Raw genomic sequence first — 20,073 nt, forward strand, 5'->3', positions numbered from 1 at the left:
GCATCATTTAAATTTCTTTTAGTAGGATTTTGTTGGTGGCAAACTCAATTTTTGTCTAAAAATATCTCAACTTCATTTTTTAAAATATTGTTGTTCAGTATTAAAAGTAATTTTCTGGGATAAAAGATATTTTTCTCAGCCATCTTCTGGCTAACAGAAGCTATTAAGAAGTCAAGCTATCACTCCAAATTCATTCCTTCATAGCTAATGGGACTTTTTTCCATTAGCTGCCTTTTTAAATAGCTTTATTGAAATATAATTTATATGCCATACAATTCAGCTGCTTAAAGAATACAGTTGATGGTTTTTAGTATATTCACAGAATTGTGCAACCATCATCATAATCAAACTTTAGAGCATTTTCATCATCTCAAAATGAAACATTGTAACAATTAGAAGTCATTCTCCATATTCCCCATCCTCTACCCCCAACCATAGGCAATTAATAATCTACTTTCTGTCTATTCTGGGAATTTTATATAAATGGAATCTTAAAATATGCATACTTTGTGACTGGCTTCTCTCACATAGCACAATGTTTCAAGGTTCATCCATGCTGTAATACGTGCCAGTACTGCATTCCTTTTTATTGTTGAGTAATACTACACTGAATGAATATGCTACATTTTGTCTATCCATTCACCAGCTAAGGGACACTCAGGTCATTTCCACCTTCTGGCTATTATGAATAATGCTCCTAAGAACACTGCTATGCAAGTCTCTGTGGATATAACGTTTTTTTTTCTCTTGGATATATATATAGGTGTGGAATTGCTAGGCCATATGATATGTTTTCCAAAATGACTGTACCATTTTACATTCCCACTAACAATATATGAGGGTTCTAATTTCTTCATACTCTCAGCAACACTTGTTAGTATGTCTTTTTTTTTTTTTAAGATTTTATTTATCTGACACAGAGAGAGACAGCGAGAGAGGGAACACAAGCAGGGAGAGTGTGAGAGGGAGAAGCAGGTTTCCCGCTGAGCAGGGAGCCTGACGTGGGACATGGAGCTCAATCCCAGGGTCCTGGGATCATGACCTGAGCAGAAGGCAGACGTTTAACGACTGAGCCACCCAGATGCCCCTGTTACTATGTCTTTTTAATTAGGCCGTTCCAGTGGGTGTGAAGTAATATCTCATTGTAGTTTTGATTTCTCTTAATGATATTAAGCATCTTTCCATATACTCATTAGCCATTCCTACATCTTCTTCAGACAGATATTCTACTTTTTAAAACTTTTTCTTTGCCTCTGAGATTTGATGGCTTTATTCCCATGTAAACAGACAAATTTCTTTTTATTTATCCTCTTTGGGGTACTCTGAGCTTCCTGAGTTTATGGACTGGTACCTCCAGCAGTTTTGGAAAATTCTCAGCTTCCTGCTCTTCAAATATGGCTTCAGTGAAGGGACTCTGTCCCCACTCCCCATCTCTCCTTCCCTCCGGAACTCTGATTAGACCTATGCCAGATCTTCTTGTTCTGTCTTCTATGTATCTTAATTTATCTTTCGTGCATTTCATCTTTTTAATCTTTTATTTACTTTATTCTACTCTGTTTTCTAGTTCATTACATGTTTTTTCTGCTATGATCACCCTGGAGTTAAACCTATTTACTAAACTTAAATTTCCATTTTTATATTTTCCCATTTCTAGACACTTTTTTGGTTCTCTTTAAATATGCTTAGCATTTTTATAGTTTCTTGACCTTTATTCATATTTTCAATCCCGTTTTATTTATTTAAACATATTAAAATAAACATACTTATTTCAAATTGTTTGTCTTGAAATTCCCACTTCTGAAGTCCTTGCCTTCCACTTCTGCTGTTTGTTCTTTCTACCAGTTATCAATTATGGTAGCTTGATTTCTTTCACGTTTTGGATTTAAAAAAAAATTTCTGTGCACTCATGTTTTTTGGAACTTTGGAGAAAAACTTTGAGGTTTAAGTTGAACATGTGGCCCTTTGGAGCATTTGTCTCTACCAATACCTGGGGCATTATCAACCAAGAACCCCTTTAACTTCCATTCTTTACGTGAAGTTTTTGGATCGCCTTACACTGCACATCTGTGCAAAAGCCAACTACAGTTATGGATTCTCAAAGCTAGGTTCTTTTTACCTTTCACTTGGCTCAAAGTTTTAAAATAGATAGTTTTCCCTGGATTCCCCTATCTAGGTGGGAGGAAAGTACAATGGGGAGGTATTTAGTTTACCCTTGTACTAAGAGTGTGGCTCTCTGGGATCCCAGCTTAATTGTGGTAGTGGTAGTGGAATTCCTACTTGACTCTCCATCTTGAACAGCCTCAGGCTTCCATCTCTTTCCCTCAATGTCCCCATGACTGTAGAAATTAATGCCCAAGTTCACCTGCCTAGAAAATGCCAACAGGAACATAGAAGCAGTGCTCTATTAGCACTCCAGCCCCTTGCTTTGGCTTAGTTTTGGCCCTTGAGATTTTTTCTAACTTGACAGTTCATAAGTACATTTGAAAATATATGGGTTTTTTTTTAAGATTTTATTTATTTATTTGACAGAGAGAGAGAGCCAGCGAGAGAGGGAACACAAGCAGGGAGAGTGGGAGAGGAAGAAACAGGCTCCCAACAGAGCAGGGAGCCAGATGCGGGGCTTGATCCCAGGACCCTGGGATCAGGCCCTGAGCCGAAGGCAGACGCTTAATGACTGAGCCACCCAGGAGCCCCAAAATATATGTTTTGAAAATAAATTTTATCCAGGATTTTTTGTTCTTTTCAACAACTAAATCCGGCTTAAACAAGAACCAAGCTACTGACAATAGCTGCTGGGAATGAACAGAGTTGGATGCTTACAAAGAAACAGGACCCCCTTTTTCAGAACTGTTCGTGTTGTGCAATGCACTAGAAAGACTGAGGTGGAATCCCATTTGCAGGATGAAGTCAGACTAGAGCAGGGGAGAAATAGGTTTCACCTTGCTTGCCATATTTAAAGATTTGGTAGTGACTGGCAGCCTTGAGAAGGATTCTGAGTATGCTTAAAGATGCACTGAAAAAGAGTTGTGATGGATTATCAATACGCTATGGGTAAGTGTGAACAGATGGTGGCAATGATCAGGTATATGAAATCCATGAAACACATTTCTTCTTTGTGATTTAATGAATCATGAATCTATGATCATTTTTACCTATAATAAAAGTTCTCTCTCTCATACAACAAGAACAGAGTATAAATAAAAAGAGGGAAAATCTGGATTAGGATTGACTAAAATTATAAAATAAACAAAATCTGTTGTGATCAGCAAGATCAGCATTCTTCACATGGGGTATGTATGGATCTAAATCACAGGCAGTTGTAGCTGCCAGCACAGAATAGCATTGATTCCACATATGAAACTGATTCATCTTAAAATAAAGCTAAAAAAAACTTTGAACTTTACATGCCTAAGCAAAGATGATGTTTACAGTATAAAAAAAAATGATTTGAGCTAACTTCTACAAGTATCAGATTAGAAATCTAGTGTGGGAATGGGGTATTGAGAGAGGAATTTGAATGAAATTAACTTGATCAACAGAATGGTATTTAATAGGAAGAAAGAACATGACAAGTTCTACATACACCTACTTTATTCAATAAAAATAGATTGATAATGATAAAACTATTTCAGTCTATAAATATTAAATAGACAGTTGCTTTAAATAGCTTTCAGACTATCATTAATTACCATGAGGTAAATTTTAAATAAATATTTTATGCAGACAATAACAGAAAAGGGCTTTTCTAAGGGGAATATAGTTACAGGGTAGAAAATCATATTCTTCCATAAAAATATGCCTTTTGCTTCTTTTATAGCCATAAACTCAATAAAAATGGAAAGTGATGCAATCGAACATACATGAGAACTGAGGCTGGAGAAGGTCTGTCTCGGTGATGGCAAGAAGAAAAGCCAATCGGAATTACATCACACGCTTTATATAAAGTCCATGTGGACATCAGGAACACTTCATCTCGTCTGAAAGTTCTTCCACCACTTACGTCTGTGACACAACCAACACCCTGAAAACACTCCCTTGCCAAGGAAAACAGCTTCTTTTTCACTGCAGATATGGCCCTCATGTCTAGAAAGTGATATGCTTATTATCATGCAGTTTGGGTTATGAGGTTTGTAATCCTTCAGAGGTTAATAAGAAAATGTGTTACAAATTCAGAATAAAAGAGGAGATCTAAGACAGCAGAGTGGTGTCTTTGGCAAACTCCTAAAACAGAGGGAGTGACTAATACAGAAGTACTGAGATCAATAGATGAAAAATGTGTTACACTAGGAACAAAGCCTCATATAGAACAGGGGATGCCATCATTCTTTCCCTAGAGAAAAACAATTATTTACATGGTACAATCCATTCTTAAAGGCTTAACAGTGCTCCTGAAGGTAACTCTTAGCCTCGTAGATTCTGTCCACACAGTCTGAGTCCTCTAAGTTTTCAGGGCTGAGTCTCAGTTCTCAGGGAAAATGTGCATGTGCCAAAGGGCTTCAAGATGCAGGGATTTCCATCCTGGCCAACTGTGTCTGCTATCTGTGCCTTCACACAAGTTGAGACTCTAAACTGTACTTTCACATTTTTGCAATTTACTTCCCACCTCTGCAAACATGTTATGTCATGGTTTTTCTACGACATCATATTTATAAAAGCAATTTGGGTCTTTCTTCACTTCTATTTAATTTAATCACAAAGCTTTCAAGAGGCTCTACCAGTCGTAGTCATCTGCTCAGCATCAAAATGGAAGTGCATGCCATTTCACATGGCTATTTAAAATACTTCCTTTTCCTCCAACTTACATGCTTTCCTCATTTTAGTAGTTAATGCAAGCAGCACTCCCTTTACATTCCACAACATTGTTTCTATGTCAAATTTTCATTGAAACATTTAAAATTACCTATTTCAACATACTTCTGTATCTAAAAATGAGTTTGTATACAAGAATTATTATTAGCTACCTTTATTACCTACTTTTTTTTCCTTAAAGATTTTATTTATTTATTTGACAGAGAGACAGCCAGCGAGAGAGGGAACACAAGCAGGGGGAATGGGAGAGGAAGAAGCAGGCTCCCAGCAGAGGAGCCTGATGTGGGGCTCGACCCCAGAACGCCGGGATCACGCCCTGAGCTGAAGGCAGACACTTAACAACTGCGCTACCCAGGTGCCCCTGCCTTTATTACCTACTTGGAGCAATAACTATATATTGAGATTGAGATTGATTTGAGGTCATGCCCTGTTAATGAACAGCAATCAAATGCTGAGTCGATTTTATCAACAATGGGTTATAAAAACAATTTTCAACTAAAATTTCCCCCAAAAAAGTCAAATGAGAATGTAAATATGTGTTTATCCAATTTTAGGAGCTTTTTTTTCATGATGAAGTTGAATTTTTTTATCTTATTTTTTTATTTAAAAGTAGTAAAATTCCAAAGAATCATGATAGAACTCATTTTAGATCTTATTAAGAAATAATCAGATCAAAGAGCACCTCCAAGGCTGCTGCCTTTGCAAACAATTATTATTCTAAAGGTGCTTCTCTAAAACACCAGGTTAAAAAAAAAAGTTCTCTGGCCACTTTTAAAAGCTTTCTACATATTCATTACAAACAGCAAGAAGTAGTAACAACATTTAGGTTTAATTTCATTGAGATTTGGTTCCCAGAATTCCACTCCCCTCCTTACGGAGCATCTCAGAAGAATTTCTGAAATGTTCTACCAGGACGCTGAGTCTATAAACTGTTAAGACAACAGTTTCTAAAGTCAACTATGCCTGCATTTTTTGCTAGTTGGGATCCAAAGTCACTTTCTGATTTCCATTTCTATCACTGCCTCACTAAACCTCTTAGTTTCACAATTACATGTCCATTTCACCCAGGTAAGCTTCAGAGCCTCTAGGTGTTCGCAATTTAAATGTAACATTTCTTTCCTTTTTTGGAAAACCTGCCATTTCACATAGACTGGGTTCTTCCCACTTCCTCCTCTGTGTGGAGTTGGGGTGGGATGGTATTTTTACTTATATCCTTCTAGGTTTGCTCAGTCACTGATTTGAGTTTGCATTCTTCACCAGACTTGTCATTGCTATTTTGCCAATCTGGTTATTTAGACAAAGAACACTAACTAAACATAAACCACTTGTGTTACTCCAGCCAGAAGTGAACTCTCCTCTCATCAAATCTTCAGGGTAGTTTTTCTAGGACATTTCTTACTTTCCCAACTATGTGGTCAGTATTGGCGTTGAAGTGAGAAAACATTTTGAATATGCACTACTTTTAGAGCCCCTCAGTAGCTAGGCTCCGTGTCATGTGCTAAAACCAAGGTTTAGAAAGTCTTTGGGAACCACAGAGCTCAAAAATCCACCACTGAAAGCTTTATCCATACAACTCTGTGTAAATGAAAGAGTTCAAGAGACTGTAATGATGACACTGAACAATTGTTCTGTCAATGTGTTTAACCAACTAGTGCAAAAATCAACCATTCAGGTATCTGTGATAATGCTGACAAGCAACATATTCATATAAATCTTGTAGAAAAGTTACCCAGCCGTGCCTGGGTGGCTCAGTCAGTTAAGTGTCTGCCTTTGGCTCAGGTCATGATCCCAGGGTCCTGGGATGGAGCCCCACATCAGGCTCCCTGCTCACCAGGGAGCTCCCCGTGCTTGTTCTCTCTCTCTGTCAAATAAATAAATAAAATCTTAAAAAAAAAAGTTATCCAAATAGGCCACAATAGACCATGAACTATGCTAATAATCCAATTTTAGAGGATATCAATCCATGCCTCTAAAATTTAATGAATTCCATGACAAGTGATTCACCCTACTGGAATCAGTTCACACAGGCTCCAGCATTCCACAAAGCACAAAACACAAGCACTCAGCACTAAATGCTTAGCAATAGCTATGTCTTAAGAGACCTGCTCGACCATACCCATGCTCCCCTCTCAAAGTAGAAATAAGAAAAATAAGCAATTGAAGTAATGATATGAAGTATAAACAAAAATGTTAAGAGTTAATCCAATAAGAACATTCTTTCAATGGAGAAAATATAAAAAACTAACTCTTACTAATAATTTTTAGCTATCTTTTATCAAGCTATAAGGGATTTCTGCATGACATTATAAAATCTTATATTTATTTGTATTCTTAGAAATCCATTTTCCCCATTAGTCAAGTCAAATATGACATTTATTATTATTATTATTATTATTAGGTTATACTTCTTCAATAATAATGGGGATAATTATTAGCTACTTTTTTGAGCCAAGCATTTTAATTACATTAATTACATGTAATTACATTTTAATTACATTTCAATTACATTTAAGCCTTCTCCCTCTAAGGTTTGTGGTGTTGCCCCATTTTATAGAGGAGCAAAATGGTTGAGTGACATAAGTTACTCCTTAAGACCACACAACTAGCAAAGGAAGGCTAGAGATCTGCCAGAGTCCACTTGATGTGTCAGCCTACACTCTTTCCACCTTACTCCATTTCTCTCCTCAAACATCCTTCTGACCTGACCACTTTGGGAACCCTAAAAAGTAACCAGACATTAAAAGTTAAAACCAGCTCAAGGACCAATGGTCTCTCAGACACCTGTGGACTAATAAATGCCTGCTTGCTGAAGACCATACATGTTTTATTTACCTAAACAAATTTCACGGCATTTTTAGTTGTAAAAGTGGCTTGAACTATCTCCTACTGTTGAAAGACAGGATGGGAAGGAAAAGTTTAAGCCAAAAAAATAATTTTGCCCAAAAGTTATGAGTTCACACTTATCTTCATAGCTTCAATCCCAGAGTGAATGGTCATTCTTTGGTCAACAGGCCACCCTACCACTGGGCTTGCTATACCCCAGCTCAACTCTCTGAAAGGGAAGGACTGAAAAAAAGAAACTAGGAGAGAGGGCTGCACAGGGGAGCCCATTCTGCATTTTGTGAAACTCCTCGAAAGAAAGGGGTTACATTTAAATCCACTGGATATTCTCCTCAGATCTCCCTCCACTCCTTCATCAAGACTTTTGTCATAATCTCAACATCAACTTACAAATGTAAAGTTGGCAGAAGTAAGTAAAATTTTTGTTTTTTCTCTAGAGAAATGCACCTACATGCACACGCAGACATGATGAAATGCTACATATTATTTCCTCTCTGTAATTTGCAAATTCTCTGCAATGAGTATGCATGTATTTCACAATGATAAAAATCATACCATCATTAAAATTTTTTTCTCTCCACTTCCACTGGTTCTTCACAGAAGTCTGCATTACTCTTAACTCTGCTGCATTTTATAAGGCAATAAACAAAAGTAAAACTTAGAACAAGAACAGGGGTGTTTAAGAGTACATGGTAGAAAAAAGAAAAAAAATTTTAATTGGTGTGGTTATTATTTCATAAGCAAAACAGTTTAAATCCAGGAATAAATAAAAGCATCTCAAAGTCTCAAAAGACCTACTTGGGGCTATTCATAAATTTAATATTTATGCATGTGTAAAAATAATAGATATTTACACATTCAGTTCATTTGTAGCCCAAAATTTAATTCTGAAAAGTAATAAACCAAATTCTTCAAAACTGGCAATACCAACATAAATTAATGGAAAAGGTTAATATAATTGTATTTTATAAATATTCCATAGCAACAGATACCAATAATAATAATAACACTATCAGGGCACCTGGGTGGCTCAGTCAATTAAGCCTTTGGCTCAGGTCATGATCTCAGGGTCCTAGGATCGAGCCCCTCGTCGGGCTCCCTGCTCAGCAGGGTGTCTGCTTCTCCCTCTCCCTCTGATTCTCCCCACATTCATGCTCTCTCTATTCTCTCTCAAATAAACAAAGTATTTTAAAATAATACTAATATAAAAATAATAACACTATCAATAACAATGCCTGACATTTATTGAATGCTTCCTAGAGATCAGTCAAGAGCTAAGTGTTTTAAATGCATAATCTCTTGGAATTGTCAAAGCAACCCAATGATGAAGGTGCTTTCCTTTTTCCTATGCCTATTTCATGGATGAAAAAACTGAGGCTTAAAGAAGCTGAATAATTTAAACAAATAGTAATATTGGAATGCAAAGTCAGTTCTACCTTAAACACTACGCTAAAACCAAAATGTCTTCATACCATTGAAATCAGTTAAATTGGCTCCCAAGATCAACACCTTTGGAGACAGTCATCTTCTTACGGATGGGCCAAAATTTGGCAAAGATAAAAACTTCACAAAATAACAAGCTTATGAAAACTCAGGAAATTTGGAAGAGAGGAGACTATTAAAAATAAATGTCAACTCCCAAGACACCAAACTTACTGATTAGAAAATCTTGAACACCTTAGTAAGTAGAAATTCGACCAAAGATGTTCCCTGATCTCTTTTTTGGAATCTACGCTTCTGAACGAAAAATCTTCTATGTTCTTCTTTATTGTCCATATATTTCATGATATCACATAAAACAGGTTATGTGGGTATTTGGGGAAAGTATATATGTAAACTATAACTTTCCAGTCACATTAAGAGTATAAAAGTTCATAACTTTGGACCATACCTTGGTTTTCATGAACTTGGAGTGACTTTTGTAAACCTCTATTTGTTTGATCTCTTCCTCGCGGTCCTCAGTGTTCAGCACACCATTGGCTTTTAACATCTGGATCTCATCCTCTAGATCCCTTATGTTTCGCTCCAATGAAGCAATTTTTGTGTCCTGTTGTTAAAAAAAATGGTTAAAAAAAAAGAAAGAAAATTATTTTTTCAGTATCATCAAAACAGAATTCCAGAAAGTAATTTGGGTAGTAATACATTAACTATGGTATAGACATACCCTGAATTCAGAACAATTTATGTTTTTCACTCATGAGGATCATTTGCGAGATTATTTTTTAAGCTCCCAATAAAGATCATGTGACCATACAATATGGAGAGTTGCCTAGATATGCTTGCTAATATCTGGGAATCAAATTACCAAAGCAACAGTGAGAAAAGTGATCTAAAGTGTTAAAAAAAAAAAAACACCATTTAAGTGGACAAATTTGTAATTTCAGATATAGTGTACCAGCGTACAATTTCCAGTCTACTTGTAAACACAAAAATAGTTTGTTCATGTGTATACTCTGTGCCTGGTTTTATAAGGCATGCTTGGAATTTGACTCTGAGAGACAAAGAAATTAAAATCTACTAATGAGGAAAAGGATTCTTATCTAGAATACAGACATCAATGAAATTAAATAACTGAATCTTGACTTAGTATGACTGATACACTAAATATTGAAAATTTATAGCAACTGGAAATAATATATCACAATGTCATGATTTATTTGGCAAGCAGCTCCCTGTGTGACAAAAAACATTTCTACCTTGCAGAGCATTTCTAATCTACTGACTTTCAGAGTTGAAAAAACTAGAAATATTACACTCAAATGTGGGACTGAGGGGAAAAAAATAGAGAATTTTTTAAGGAAATGACAGACTCTACACACAAGATAGAGCATAGTAAGAAATGATGCATTAAAAAGAAGAGAATAGAGAGACTTTTATAGGGGAAACAAAGGATGTGTTAAACTCCAACCAGTCTTTGGAATAAGACACAATGAAAGTTTGACTGTAAGTGTTCTCCCTGACACCATGTACCTGTCCATTTATTGTATAGATCCAAAGAGCTGATATTACATTTGTAATTGAATGTTAATGAAAAACAAACCACTAACTCATTTTTTTTTACCAACTCATTATCAGAAATCTGGAAGACTGGGGCGCCTGGGTGGCACAGCGGTTAAGCGCCTGCCTTCGGCTCAGGGCGTGATCCCGGCGTTATGGGATCGAGCCCCACATCAGGCTCCTCTGCTATGAGCCTGCTTCTTCCTCTCCCACTCCCCCTGCTTGTGTTCCCTCTCTCACTGGCTGTCTCTATCACTGTCAAATTAAAAAAAAAAAAAAAAATTTTAAAAAAAAAAAAAAAAAAAAACTTAAAAAAAAAAAAAAAAAAAGAAATCTGGAAGACTAAAGAGTTCCAAAAGTAAAGACAATTAATGGCCTATTCTATTTATAACTAACTCATAGGAAAAACTTTTCAACAAATACATCTGTCCTGCTTTTGTGGCTATTTTCCATTTTAATTTCCTATATTATGTGGTCGATGGCATGTTTCATGGGGCAATATAATAATCATTACAATTATCATTTAACATTGTCATCATCATTAAATGGAGGAAAATGAGGAGAAACAACTTCTTACTGACTGACACTACATGTGAACATCCAAGCCCTGAAGACATTTTTATTAACTCTCTGACAAACCTCAAGAAGATGAAATAAAAAGATTTTGAAATCCACAACATTATTATGGAATGTCATATGCTCTAGCATTTCATTTCCCTTTAAAAATAATATTTATTTTATTTTTTCCAGTTATAAAAGTAATGCACCTTAAATTCCTAGAAAGTTGAGAAAATCCCCTCTAATCCTACCATCAAGAGATAACCATTACTCATCTTTTTCTATTCTAGATGCAATTTCTAGAAATCCTGTAAACTGCCAGTTTGAGTGAACGGAGTATCACGGACTAAATGTCTGCATGCCTCCAAAATTCCTATGTTGAAGCTCTAACCTCTAATTTGATGGAGATGTGATGGTATTTGAAGATGAGGCCTTTAGGAGATGATCAGGGTTACATGGGGTCATGAAGATGAAGAAGAGACATTAATAAGGAGACACTAGAGAGCTTCTTTATTATCTCTTGCTCTATGCCATGTGAGGACACAGCAAGAAGGTGGCAACCGGCGAGCCAGGAAAAGAGCTCTCACCAGAACCCAACCCTGATCTCGCCCTGATCTGGGACTTCCAGACTCCAGAACTGTGAGAAAACGCATTTTTGTTTTTTAAGCCACCCAGAAGTGGTATTTTGTTATAGCAGCCCAAGCTGATGAATGTAGGGAGGCATCTGTAGTGACTCCTTTGCGTTCTGAGCTATGAGAACTCTGTAGATAAAAAGAGCAGCAATAATAAAATGGATGCAGAAAAAGAACTTCTAAACATTCATAAGAGCCTTCTTAAATAAATGGCAGTCATTTTAAATCAACATTTTTTTCTGATTATAAAATTAACACATGCTCACTATAGGGGTGACTCAGTCGGTTAAGCATCTGCCTTCGGCTCAGGTCATGAGCTCAGGACTCTGGGATCAAGCCCCACATCGGGCTCCCTGCTCTGGGGGAGAGCCAGCTTCTCCCTCTCCCTCTGCCTGCCTCTCCCCCTGCTTGTGTGCTCGCTCTCTCTCTCTGTCAAACAAATAAATAAAATCTAAAAAAAGAAAAGAAAAAAGGACATACTATAGAAACTTGAAAAGCTATGTAGATAATTATGACTGCACACAATCCCATCACCCAGATATGCCCACTATTAGCACTTTTATTTATCCCCATGAAAGCCTTAAGATTATATTATTACTTTAAAACATACAAAGAGATATTTATCAATTAAAACTCTAATCAATATGACAGAGATTTCCTCTTTTTGAGATACAATCTTTCAGCATTTATAAAGATCTAAGCACAACCTTTTCAAGAGCTTAACTGTAAGTTAAGTGTAAAAGGAAAGGCCTACACCTCTGCTATTCTAATACAAAATCTTCTAGGATTTCAGACCCAAGTCTCAAGTGAGCATATTCAGATGTATGTATGTATGCACACATATACATGTATAAAGACGTGTGTGTGCGCAATATGGTTTGTGGTCCTCATGTCTTATATCTTAATTTTTGATACACTTAGAATTTCAGGTCTCAATCACATGGTGGGGTGGGGGGGGGTTACCCTCAGTTTTCCCCTCAGTCAAATCCTGAGGCTTTAGTTAGCAATGACCACAATCACCGGCTTCTATCTGGGTTAGAAAGAGCTTTTTACCACACTTTAAAAAATTACACACTGCTAAAGAAAGATCAGAACAGGGTTAAGACAGAAAGTTTCGTAACATAAAAAAATTATCTTGACTGATATGCGTCTGAGTTAAAATTTCACCAAATAGTGAAACACATTTTAAAAATAGTATTTTTAACTTTACTGATTTCCTTAAATTAATCAACTTTTCTTTATCCTCACAAGCTTTTTTCCCCTTTAGCCACAGGTATCCCAAAATACTAAAAAAAAAAAAAAAAAAGAAAAAAAAGAAAAGAAAGAAAGGTGTGGAGATGTTGTGGAAATCATTTAAATAATGATCTATTTTTTTCCTGTCCTAGTTTATGTTTCTGTTCTTTAAGAAGTCCAGTTTAAGGACAACAGAACTCATACCTGAAATCTTTTTTTAAAGATTTTATTTATTTTATTTGAAAGAGAGAGTGAGTGAAAGAGAGAGCATGAGCAGCAGGAGGGAGAGACTCAGACTCCCCTAGTGAGCAGGGGGCCTGACGTGGGGCTTGATCCCAGGACCCTGGGATCATGACCTGAGCTGAAGGCAGTCGTTTAACCAACTGAGCCACTCAGGTGCCCCTCATACCTGAAATCTTGAGCACAGAGAAAAGGAAATAGGATAATATCATTAAGATCTACAGAGAATAGATACAAAATACATAGATATAACAGATGGTGTATTGACTGTGTCCAAGAAGATACTCAAAATGCTGAGGCAGAGAACGATGTAAGGAAATCCAAGTGAGAAATATAAAGGTAAATAAAATGATTGCCATAGTCACAGCTGCTCTACTGCCTCAGTTTGAGGAATTCAGGGAGAAGAAATTTCATCTTTTTCTTTTTTTTTCAAATCTCTAAAACTAAGATGAATTACTATAAACTTCTATATTTAAGAACTATGGAAGGCAACCACTGCACAGTTCCTAATATGGCTCAATGTGGTATATGTTACCCTTCAAAACTGATGCTAGCTGCACATCTCAAGAACTCTAAGCACTGATCTAGAGTGAAGACAATGCTGTAACATCCTGAAAAGTGAAGTTTCAGAAGGTAGAGCAATATTTACTCCCAATTACCAGAGTCGTCTTCATCTGAACATTTTCACGTGTTACTTACCACTGATACTTTAAAATAATTTCTGTAGTGACTTTCAAGTATTCATTTTGATTATGTTCCACAAATAAGCAAACTCTCAAAGCAGATCATTGTGGGCCTTCCTTGGAGATGGAGAAAGTGAAATACAACAAAGAACAGCTTTTCCCAAAATCCACAGAACACAAAAGCTCTGTGAAAAGGGCGTTGCAGGGTCAAATAAGTTTGAGAAATGCTTACTGGGGATTCCCTACACATTAGCATTAATGGCTCTGGGGAAGTCCTATAGCAAAGTATTCTATTTAATTTGATTTTTCCAGTATTATTCCCCTAGAAGTCAATTCTTAAAAAAAAAATAAAATAAATTTTAAAAATTAGGATTTTAATGACCACATTAAGCTCAGGGTTATATACTGAAGTGAAAAATCAAAACAGTGATTTGGATTCTTCAAGGGAAAATTTACCATCATTACCCTCTATTTAAAATAATTAGGTGCTTAAATATCCAGATCACCTTATTGGCTTCTGTAACTCAAAAGTGGTCTACTGACAGCGTGCTCTGAGCTCAGAGCAGTGAAAGAACATATGCTCTCAGAACCTACCACTCCATGTCTCAGGTAACATTTTGCAAATAGTCTTGAGATAGGACAACCATGAAATTGTTTTTGCTTTTATACCGTATTTTCATTAAGGACCGTAAGAATGTGCGACATAAAGTTTCAGGACGGGAAAAAACAGCTGAAATGTGTTTGCTCAGTCCTTATTAGTTAGAAAAAAATATCTGAATTGAATATCTTTAAAATCACTTCTTTCCACACGTTCATAAAATAATACTTATAAAAATTTTATACATCAATTGCAGATCATAACTCCTACTTAAAGATTCATACCCAAGACTATTTTACATTTATCATTCAAAAGAAGTAAAATAGGTATTTGACAGGCAATTAATAAATAAACCACTGGAACTGAATCCCTAACAGCCATCAACCCAACAGGCCCACCTGCTGATTCTTAAACCAGCCATAAGTATTAGCACAGGTGCTGGACTACAGCAATGAAAATGAAAATCAGGTGGGAAGACTTAAATTCATTTATCTCTGCTTTAGTATCTTTTTTTCCCCTTTTCTTTACTTATTTCTAAGTTTTTCTAGGATGTGTCTGCTACAGTTGATAGTAAACTTAGACGCAGGGAGTTTTCTCATTCATCCAACAAATAAATATTGAGCATCTACTGGGTACCAGTCACATGATCAGGTATGTGAGATACTAGGTAGATCTGAACAAGATTCATGGGCACTGTTCTCTCTCTAACATGGAGTACAATCTAGATCACTATTACTCCAAGTGTGGTCCACACACCAGCAGCACTGACATCACCTGAGAGAGCTTTAGAAATGCAGAATCTCAAGCCCCAACCCAGAACTACTGAATCTGAATCCAAATTTTCACAAGGTTCTCAGGTGACGTGGGTGTTTTAAATGACTACAGGTGTCCTACATACATGAGGGTCAAGACTGACCAGTGCAGAAGAGACCAAGATGACTTTACAAGCCAAGTACATTTAGAAAAATGTTAACCTACTCTCAAGAGCTATCCATCTCAGCCTCAGTGTACACCAACCCTGGGAGTAAACTTTCTGGAGCGTCTTTGTCAGTCCAGATGCCTTTATTACCCTTTTCGTATTTGTTGAACATTATGTTCCCTTTAAACAGCAAGAAAAAGATTTCAATTCCTCTCTAGGAACTGTGAACACTGAAATGATGAGTGGGTGGAACATCAAAAAAGCAATATCATTTAGTCACCAAAAGTAACAATTATGTTATTGCTGAATGTCACAATGTGATTTTTTTTTCAAATACAGTAAGAATTACCGGTTTCATTTTAATATCAGGCCAAGAAGAAAATACAAGCAGTTTTTTACGGAGCGTGGAACTCACCGTGATCGCATATCGGTCTATGGACATTGATCAACAAACTTAATGCCAATTTGGTTTAAGGAAGAAGACGTGATCTAATGTTCAGGAAACATCCCAACCTAATTATATTATGCTTTATTTAGAATAAAATTCTAGACTATTATTACTGGATGCCGCAGAGGCTCCTGAAGGCTTAACTTTTAAAACTCATCTAGTTGTAGTTGCAAACATAACTCAGCTTCCCTTGGTCTTAGGCTATCTGAGGAACGCCCTGACTTTGGAAGGGTTTGCTGTGTGGGATTAACCGCAGTTTTGTAAGCCCAAATCAAGCACTCCAGAAAGAAGTCAACTTGGGCCTAAAGCATGTTAGAGGGAAAAACTAAAAACAAAAAATCAGTAACTTGACTTCTTTGGCCTTATCAAACTAAAGAGATAGTGACCTAGATGAGAAGGTAACAGGGGACATGCTGTTTTTTGGTGACAGTATTGGTTTTTTGTTCATACAGTACCTAATTCTTCATAGAAAAATCTACAAGGACAGAATCAGGTCAAATTCAAAGCAATTAGGGTGCTTCAATGTTTCTTTTGCCTACTTCTGACTCCTTCTTCATGAAGTCCATGCCCCACGAATGCAGCCTTCCTGTCATCCTGTCTCTGGGCACACAGCTAATGACCATGGGCAGAAGATGTGTTTCTTTCTGGACACTATGCAACCATTCAGGTTTGGGTCTCCATATATGAATTTGTTGTTTTTGTTATTGCTGTGTTGTTAATAGACTCAAGTTGGAGAAGGAAAAAAAAAAAAGAGCCGAAGATAAAACAATCCTTCTGACACTTGGAGAGTCACAAACCTGGATGTAAAACCTGGTTCAGGCTTTTACGTCCTTGGGCAAGATCCTGAGGCTCTCTGAAATAAGACTATGCTCAAGAGCATGTCATGAAAATTACATGTGACCTATAATGCGTGCAAAGTACCTATCATGGAACCTCCCCCAGGAGAGTAAAGGGTTGCCATCATTATTATCACCAGCCAACAACAGTATAGTAAGTCCCCACCCATTCCCCAGTTCTGTGAGGTGCACATGTAGAAGACACAGCTTCCACTTTAAGTCTACCCTGTCTAATTTTGTGAACATGTTACTAAGGTCACTAATCCTATAACCTAAGGTTGTTATAAGAATTGCATGAGTGAGGATACATACACCTTCCAGAATAACAGCCAACATATGATAGGTGCTCTACAAAGATTACCTTCTTCCCATTTCTAGCTGTAACATTTATCAATTACTTTTTTTATCTGTCTGCTAAGCTTCTTTTCTTTTTGGGAACTACATCTCCCCAGTTCCCTGTGGTTTTAGGGGTTTTCATGTGGCAAGTACCATGGATTCTCTGGATGTGGACTGATCTGCAGTGACCTCATTATGTCACTAAGGCCAACTAGAGTTCTTTTAGGGGACTAACATAAATTCAGAGGCCTCTCCTTTTCTGAGCCTATGTTTCTCCTTTTCTGAGATTATGAATGATAAGAAAAATATGGGCCTGTGGCTGGTTACGCCCTTCTTTGATACCATGATTAAGAATCTGCCTGGGGCACCTGGGTAGCGCAGTCGTTAAGCATCTGCCTTCAGCTCAGGGCGTGATCCTGGTGTTCCAGGATCGAGTCCCACATCAGGCTTCTCCGCTGGGAGCCTGCTTCTTCCTCTCCCACTCCCCTGCTATGTTCCCTCTCTCGCTGGCTGTCTCTCTGTCACATTAATAAATAAAATCTTTAAAAAAAAAAAAAGAATCTGCCTGAATGATTGGGTCCTTATAACATCATTTGAACAGCTAGGTACAGCTATATCTGAACCATCCACTCCCCTAGAATACTAAAATACAATAGCAGGGTTTCAGCCACTTGCAACCAGAAAAGTATACCACAAAAGTGATAGTATGAAAGGTAATACCAAAATACAATTAGATACAATATTCTACAAATCTACAAAGGGAGGTCGGAAATGGGTAAGACCATCATTGAAGAGTCAACAAATCTCCAGAAAGCACAGGAGCCTAAAATAGGGTCTGAAGATGGATAAGAATAAGTTTATCATAAGGAAGATGAAATTCTTTCCAGCCAGAATAACACATGCAAAGTCAAGAGTACTCAGCATGGTGTCCGGCACATAATATTTAATTTATGTAAATTGAAAGAATAGGATAACAAGCATGAATTATGTACAAAGAGGAGTAAGAAGACAGGACTAATTAAAAAGTATAGGTCACTTTTTGTTGCAGAGGAGTCGAAAAAGAAGAAGGGGCTGAAATGATAAGCACTCTTCAGAATCAAGCTAGGAGTTTGCATTTGGGTATGACTGGGAGTCATTTATAAGCTGGTAAAAAGAAGGCAAAAAGATGGCCTTTGGGAAGCTAATAATAAAAACGGAAGCCAAAATTGGAGTTGAGACAGTAGAGATGAAAGATCATCAGCCTAGTGGTGAAGGAATTCTCAGACATGGTTAAGAAAGAGTATAGAGAAAACAGCACAGGAATCAAAAGGAAGAGGTGTAAAATTGATGGAAATCATGAAAAAGTCACAAAAAATAAGAGACTGAAGTTTCAAGAAAGATAGTCAGAAAAGGTTTGAGCAGACTTTAAATTCCATAGTATCAGGGTGATTGCTGAGTCACTCAACAACCAGTACAGTATTGAACAAGAACCAACCAGAACAGACACCTCCTAGAGCAATGAAACCAGATCTGGGAAGTCTCTGAAAGGCCAGGGGCTATCTCTTTAGTTGCTGGAGTGTGTGGGGGGGTAGTCTGGGGATTTGAGAAAACCACAGAAGTATTTCAATATTTTAACAACCAGTGTAGTTGCACTTGTGCCTCTCGGCTGACTATTGGCCCTTCATAGAAAGTTGTTTCAATTAATACTGATACCTTTCTACATTCCCAATGCATGGAAGGGAGTCCTGTTTAATCCAAAATCATTTCCATGTGCCTGTGAAACACACTAATGCAGAGGCTCCCCAGTGCCAGTCTGTGGACTAGGAGCATCAGATTCATCCCGGGAGTGGATAAAAAGTACCAATGACTTGGTGTCACCCGAGGACATTCCCTTTCAGGATAGAGGTGACACAAAAATTTGTATTTATTTATAAACTTCTCAGAGGGGACCAATGCCACATTAAAAGATTTATTTTTTAGACCTATGTTTTCTTCCTCATTTATGTTGAAGATATAAATATATTTGCATTATCTGAATATATAGAAAGAATAGTATAGTACAGAAGCAATGTTTCTCCATTCCATCATTAAAAATGCAGTTAATAATAACAACAGCTAATGTGTACTTATTACTAATGCAAACACTGTGCTAGGAAATCTCATTTAATATTCCCTATAACCCTGTGAATTAAGTACTTATTTTACTCATTTTATAGGTCAGGAGACCTATAGAAGGTAAATAACTTGCCAAAGATCTTCCCTTTGTTGAAATAGCTTTCTAGGTTCAAGATGGCTCAACTTCTGCTTGGGGTTCCTTGTCAGCAAACCAATACTTAGATAACTTTCACATCCCTGTAAATGCTCCACTTGACCAGAAATGCAGTGTATCCAGTCAGCCAATCCCCACATGCCAAGCCAACTCTGAGTTCTAATTTCCTTGTTCCTTCTCACCTTAAATGAGTTTTACTATGTGGTCCCAGCCAATCAGATATCTTCTACTTGTTTTTCTTCCTTGTTCTTTATTCGTTATCCTATAAAAGCTTCCTTCCTCCCACCCCATTTTCCAGTTCTGCATATGGAGAACTTCTAGCTTCATGATGTGCTAGATAAAGTTTGTTTGTATCACCTACATTGTCCTCTTCAGTCACTTTTTAACACCTTTAATACACTGGAATGCTTCCCTCCACATACAGCAGAGAGGAAACCACACAGTGGGACCTTGCTGTCTCCAGGAAAACCTCAGGAGAACTGACTTCAGATAAGGTGTACCACCTAGAAGCTGGGCTATTTTGATCCTTTCTTCCACACAGCACGATTAGCCTTTAAAGATTACGGAGCACGGTCAAAAGAAGATAGTGAAGAGGTTGGGGAGAGAGGATAGGGAGGAAGAAATTTCAGAAACTGCTTCCAGATGACAACGTAGCCCCTCAGTGTGTGCTGTGTGCAGCCCTGCTCTCCCTAAGG

The 20,073-nt window shown here is 37.1% G+C and overlaps 1 protein-coding gene across 1 annotated transcript in view; it reads right to left on the minus strand.

Moving 5' to 3' along the window:
- Window positions 1-20,073, minus strand: part of ERC2 (ELKS/RAB6-interacting/CAST family member 2) — a 919,611-nt gene that overhangs the window by 613,053 nt on the left and 286,485 nt on the right. The window contains exon 5 of the mRNA XM_034658488.1: window positions 9,542-9,697. Coding sequence (XP_034514379.1) covers window positions 9,542-9,697 — 156 coding nt within the window. The remainder of the gene's footprint in view (window positions 1-9,541; window positions 9,698-20,073) is intronic.

Source organism: Ailuropoda melanoleuca, chromosome 4 (genome assembly GCF_002007445.2).
Source record: "Ailuropoda melanoleuca isolate Jingjing chromosome 4, ASM200744v2, whole genome shotgun sequence".
NCBI classification, from domain to species: Eukaryota; Metazoa; Chordata; class Mammalia; order Carnivora; family Ursidae; genus Ailuropoda; species Ailuropoda melanoleuca.